At 36.8% G+C, this 6,729-nt stretch overlaps 1 protein-coding gene across 1 annotated transcript; it reads right to left on the reverse strand.

Annotated features, from left to right (window-relative positions):
* Positions 1 to 839: 839 nt before the first annotated feature.
* Positions 840 to 5,835, reverse strand: LOC121967293 (importin subunit alpha-1b-like). The gene is made up of 10 exons (XM_042517423.1): positions 5,490 to 5,835; positions 5,243 to 5,339; positions 5,065 to 5,156; positions 4,828 to 4,959; positions 4,551 to 4,736; positions 4,299 to 4,462; positions 4,145 to 4,223; positions 2,185 to 2,313; positions 1,602 to 1,729; positions 840 to 1,506 (listed from the first exon to the last, which is right to left on the reverse strand). The coding sequence occupies exons 1-10, from the start codon at positions 5,700 to 5,702 to the stop codon at positions 1,179 to 1,181; spliced, it is 1,548 nt and encodes a 515-aa protein (XP_042373357.1). The 5' UTR covers positions 5,703 to 5,835; the 3' UTR covers positions 840 to 1,178.
* Positions 5,836 to 6,729: the final 894 nt, after the last annotated feature.

A 6,729-nucleotide genomic window follows, 5' to 3' on the forward strand; every position in this document is an offset into this window, starting at 1 on the left:
AAGAAAGAAATTACTAGCAACTTGATTGACTATATTAGTATTTTTAGTTTAAAATTGTAAGGCAGGTTATTTTTTATTGATCGATTTTGATATATTTATCTTATGGTTCCATTATAATAGAAATATTTTAGCTATTATGAATTGTTTAATTTTTTATATTGTCTTTTAATATGTTGATTTAATTCCAAGAAGTTGTCATGGAACTAAAAAAAATACGAACTCACTTTATAATTTAGGAGCTTTTTTTAAATTAGAGTAAGCCCAAAAAATATTAGGATCGGCCCTACATTCAAATATCAAATTAAAATCACAGTTCGATTGCATAATTGTGCGTATTAATAAATGCAATTTTGTTGTCTCTCAATAGTGAACTTATAGATCAATAATATAATTTCAATTTTCCCTGGACTATGATACAGTACTTAGGTCTTTTAAGCAATTAATTAGGTATATAAGGTTCAAATCCTAATTGTGACATGTTACAAAAAAAAAATTTCCAATAGGATAACAAATCTAAGAATATTGGTCGCTTGTATAGACATGTAAATATTTTCTGATTTATTCTAATAACCGATAAAAAATTTTCATTGGATCAAACTAATGACCTCCAAGATTTATCGGTTCAAAAAATTAGCTAACAAAAAAAAACTAATGTAACTTCAGTTGGTAGAGTGCTCCTTGTAGCTTATAATTCCAACATCAATTCGTTATGGATTTAAACCTTTAAAAAGATGCATCTCACTTCCATCAAATTACGCAAACCTGTAGCTCTTGAAGGCCACACCACGACAGCCCGGATCAAAGTTAACTCACAAAACTACGGACAACAATAAACACGCTTGAACCTAAAAATGATCACGTTGTACACGAAGGCGGAAACATGAAATTTTGTGCTAGTCATAGTTTGTATCGGACTACAAAATATACCGGACTCGAGCTAAATATGTTTGAATGAATCTGGAGTATGTACAATATTACTTGTAGACGACCAATATATGGCGTCAACTTCCACAAATAATTCATTAGCCACCTGAGTTGACACGGAAAACATTCAAGATTCTCCTCCCATCTTCCATACCATATGACTAAAGACTCGAACAATTTCCTGCTGCCAGGAGATCCTCTGCTGGCATTTAACTGAAGTTGAATCCGCCAGAGGGAACTTTGTTCTGGCCATTTCAGAAAGCAAATCCTGTTTGGGAAGCATCGCCAGCAGGCATTGCTTCATCTTCCTCCTCCAACCAATATGTTTCGAGAATCTTTACAGCTTTCTCATAGATCTCAGTATTATCGTGGCTCTGAAGATTTTCAATCTTCTCCAAACCCTCTGCTTCATCAATCATCTGTGCATACAAGTTCAGGCCTCCAGTAGAACCCAAGTTCTTCTCAGCTTCACCAACTTTCAGGATATTTTCAAGCCCCTCCAAACAAACAATAACGATCCTTGGGTCTGGACAGATGAGGAGATCACAGAAGGGTTTGATACAGCCCTGACTAACCAAATACCTAGTCAAATACAACTGAAAACAATTAGGCAAAGAGATTAAACCTGGAAGATTTTGAAGAGGAAAAAAATACAACAGGCATAACAGAATACATACTTTATCTGATCATGAGTACCACCAGAAGTGGCATTGGAGATTGCCCACGCAGCCTCCTTCTTGATGTCAAACTCAACAGTTTGCAATAGATGCACCAGTGGGCCAATAATCCCAGCTACTATCACAGCCTGTAACAATTCAAAACTAGATATGGTTTAGTCTATTAATTGAAATAATTTACAAAGACCATTAGTTATTTGCAAAATTTCATTGGGAAAAGAGACATTCTAAAGCCTAAGCTGGCAAATATCTACCACCATAAAGCTTCTGTAGTTTAGTCAGAAGTCCTTTAATCTTCTGTAAAATTACTGCAGCCTGTGTCTATTTTTTATCAGTATAACAAATACCAAAACTCAATTTGAATAGGGTAGTTCTAAGATCTTTAAGTAAGAAAACCAATAATATAGGTAAATATGCAAAATTGGAATATTTAAGGGACACCTCTATGAATAAACCATAAGGCAGATTAGGAAATCTTGGACACCAAGTATCAAATGACTTGTAGTACTGGATGATATAGCATACTTAAATTATGATAAATGGTGTGATATGAATTTCAAATTGACTATTCCCATCAGCAAACCTGAATCTGGTCCTTGTTTCCAGCTGTGATGTTTGAGATGGTCCAGCAGGCTTCCTTCTTGATGCTTTTCTTATGATTGTGAGTCAAGAGGTTCAGAAGGCAAGGAAGTGCTTGATGATTGATAACATACTGAAGCAAAATGGCAAATGATATCATTTAAAAAAAAAAAAACAGAATATATTACTATCAATTCAACTGAAAATTGAGATAAATATATTGAAATAAAAGGAGAAAAGAATATGGATAAAATAGTAGATTGCTGCAACAACAAAAAAATGATGAAGATGTGAGAAATCCAAACAGGGATGAGAGTAGGACAAAAAAAAAAAATTAAACACCAACTATAAGAATTGGGATTTGCATAAACAAGAAGGAACTAGGTAGAATTTTAAAATATACAAAATGATTATAGGTGTCAGTGGGTGGGTGTGAATTTTATAACAACAGTGATCTGGATAACAGGTGGAAATAATATATAACTAGCAGCTCCAATGATCTAAACTGGAATGATGAATACACTACTCTGTCTTCTTTCTCTTCAAACCACCATCACTGTCTCCTTCCCTAAGTGTCTTCTCCTAAGTTACTCAGAAACAATACAAATATTTAACATGATCATGGACAAATGGAATCACAAGACTCAGCAGAAAAGTATCCAAATAATAGACAATGGGTACAAGACACAACATATTAATATCATAATATGTCACGTCGCCTTTTAAGGAATAGTTTTTTGTTATTTAGTCAAATTAATACTCAACCAAGTTGTTAGGGAAACTTGTTTGCCGTTAATTGGACATAATTTGGGTCTCAATGTATAGGATCAGGCTTCGATTGGTCAGGACTCAAGGTGCATTCAATTTAGATTCTATCCATGGTCAAATCAGATCTTTTCTGGCTGGCTAAACTGGTCTGTTTGAGTAAGAAAGAAGGGTTAGGTTCATTTATTGGTCTCGGGCATCACACCTCTAGAACTTTTTATTCTAGGATCCCTCCCCTAATGAATTTAAACCTGTTCTCATTGTTTTGCTTGCATCCAGTCACCTGTGCCTTCCTCACACACCAAGTAGCTAATCCCTCCATCTGCAGGCAGGAGATCTCCAATGTTTTCTCCTTCCCTGAAGGCATGGCAACAGATTCATCTTCTTCTTTTCATCTACTGTTTCATCTTTCTAGTTTCTTCCCCTCATGTTCCTTCCATTCTTTCTGCTCAATTCATCTGAAGAAATAAAAAAGTTTGTTTCACAAGGCTCATTTAACATACCCATACCCTTGTCATTACCTTTTTGATATTCCTCGTTTGATGTGCATATTGGTCATAGTTTCATATCGCCTAACCGGAGCATTTATTGGTCGTCTAAGTACTGGTCCGTGCCATCTTAAACGTGACTCTTGAAATTTTTCTTAGATGCAACCCAACTTTCTCTTTAATGTTCACATCATCTCAAACGAGCAAAATATGAATGTGAAAAATAAATCCAACATATGTAAAATGAAAGAAAAATCATATAGAAATGTCATTTGGCATGATAAAAATCATACGGAAGGAAACAAGAGGATAACTAGGCAAAGAAATTACAATCTATCCACTAACTAGTTTGCCCAAGTTGGTCATACTATCTAAAAGCAAGGTAAAACCACAGTACCTACATACAAAAGTCTTTTAGAGTGTTGCACATTGCAAAAATTTAATACCATCATGAGAAGTTGCAAGTATCAGTCCAATAATCACAAGGTAATTTCTGAAATAATATACATGTCTTATTTTTTATTGTCTGGCACTAGGTTAATTGGTTTACATCGAAAACAAAAACCATGTGCAAATTACGCATTTCATTCCTAGGTCAGATGCATCCACCACACTTTACTTGGGGTAACTATAAGAGACACAAAAATGATGCCCAATCTTGAACAAATCATGGAGAACATCATAAAAAAATTAAGCGATCATTTAGCACACCTGAGTTTGCACATCATCTCCTGTGACAATGTTACCAACTGTACGAAGGGCTGGAATAAGCACAGAAGGTGAGGGATGGCTGCACTTATAAACACTGAAAATAAGCATTTTGCAGAGAGGAATTGAAAATATAATTAATGCAACCATATCTTACAGAAGAAGTTCTACAAGCCGAGGGCAGACACCAGCCTCAAGAACAGCTTGTATTTTGTCATTGGTACCATCTGACAGGTATGATAGTGCCCAGCATGCATCTGTCAGTACTTCTTCATCGGCCAAATGAATTAACCTCTCGAGAGCTGGAAGTGCAGGTTTAACCTGCCCATAAACATACATAACAGACAAGCAAAAAAAATGTGTTTTGGAGTGGCCATGAACAATAGTCTAATACAGCCAACAGAAACACCTGTTCAAAAACTGGTGGCGGCTTCCCTCTGCAGAAGTTTGACAGAGTCCATGTGGCATTTCTTAACATGGAGAGTTTAGCATGCTCATTCAGCTGCTGCAGGAGTGGGAGTAAAGCTCCATTACCAAGTACAAGATCTCGACATCTTGGTGAATCACCAGCCACATTACCCAAGGCCCACACAGCCTAAATTACATAACAAGTATTGACAAATTTACCCACAGCCAAATTTCATGCATTGTAGGGGATTAAAAATTCTTGTTGCAGTAAATTTTACCTGTTCTCGGACATCGTCATTGGGGGAACTGAGAAGTTTGACAAAAATGGGAACTGCTCCATGGTCTATTACAATCTTAGTGTGTTCTGAGGTCCCTGAAGCAATATTGGTGAGGGCCCAAGCAGCTTCAAACTGCCACATGGCAAGACATGTTTATGTAAATACAGAAGCCAGTAAATCACAAAAAAAAAAACAAAAACCAAAAACACTTGAAACCTAGGTAAGATAGACACTTACCTGAAGTTGAGGAAAATCTTCCCTCATAAGGAACTCAACAAATCGAGGAACGACCCCAGTCTGTATCACCTCCTCAATTGGAGGGCTTCGTTCTAAATAAATGGAAAGTTATAAACACGACAATCCTTTTCAGTAGGCGCTAAAAGCAAAAAATCATCTTTTTTAACCAAACTAATACCTATAGAGAGTAGTTTCCGAAACTGTGTAGTTGCTTCTATCTGCAAAGAGTTATCATCAGAATAAACGCCTGCCACCATTGCAGGGAGGTTCTCCAACTGCAAATTATCAGATCATTCAAAAAGGAAGCTATAAACTCCAAATCAAAAAACCAATGCAAAAAGCATAAACACCCTATCCCAACGAACAACCAGAGAGACGATTCAATCAACGGAATCAACAAACAAAAAACAGCAAAACAAAGTGACCTTTTTCTCGACGGCAGCGGTGTGGATAGGCTGGGGAACGGACTGGACAGGTTGCATCCCCTCCCTCCGTTTCTTGAGGAGACTCTCCTCCCGCCGGTTCTTTCGGATCTCTACCATGTTGTCCTCCCTCCGCCGCCTTCCCTCCTCCGCGTCGACGGCAACCTTGTACTTGTTCCGGCGGACTTCCGCTCTCTCGCTCGGCCTTAGCGACATCCTCCACAACCTCCCGCTAGCCTACCGATTACGCTGAAGAATGAAGGCAGAGATCAAGCAATCCAGATTCGACCAGAGAGGAAACCCAAACCCTAGCGAAGTTCAAAGGTAAAGGGAGGACTTGAGTAAGAAAAAAATAAACATTTTATATGACTGAATTATGGAGATGATGCTTCTCCAATTTCCGCGACGACGAAAACATTCAATAAAATCCATGAAAATTTTAATTTCGATATTTTACTAAATCAGATACTCAACTTTCATTATTATTCAAAACATGCACTACTATTTTAATATTTATCAATTCACACATCATATTCTTATAATATCCTTAACACATAACACATCTAAAGTAAATACTCATCTGGGCTACCGTCTATTAGAATCGTCAATTTAAATTGGATCTATCAGATTAATTCATCCCATCAAATAATTTAAATGGATTGAGTTAGAATTTTATCAACCCAAATTTATCATAGGCCGACCTACCTAAGCCCACGACCCGCACAGATCGACCCGCAACAAGCTTAGGTTGACCGGCAGGTTGAGAAACACATATAACTTAAGTTTTTTTGTTTATTTATTATCTTTCTTTATTATAATTTTGAAATGAAAATAGTACTTTCATCCCACATAAATACTCATTTGTATTTATTTATATTTAAAATGCATGTTTATGGATACATTTGGTTGATGAAACCTTTCCGAAGTAAAACGTTGAAGATATGAATTTTTTTTAATTTTTTTTTAAAAAAATTGATAGGCCCGCGGGTTGGCTCGTCAAACCCGCAACCCTCCTTGGATTGGGTTGGATTAAAAATTTCCTAACTCGCCAAGTTGACGGATCAGTCTGCCCTGTCCCGCAAAATAGTTGACCCGCCATGAGCCGGCCTGCCCCACCACAAGTTGGCCCGTTTGATAATTCTACTGCCAACATCCAAGCAACGAAACCGTTGAGGCAAAATTTACCCACTTCCTAAAATGATTTCATTTAACACAATCATTACTGCTTTGCCGCCTTAAATTC

This window comes from Zingiber officinale, chromosome 1B, assembly GCF_018446385.1.
Source record: "Zingiber officinale cultivar Zhangliang chromosome 1B, Zo_v1.1, whole genome shotgun sequence".
In the NCBI taxonomy this organism is placed as follows: Eukaryota; Viridiplantae; Streptophyta; class Magnoliopsida; order Zingiberales; family Zingiberaceae; genus Zingiber; species Zingiber officinale.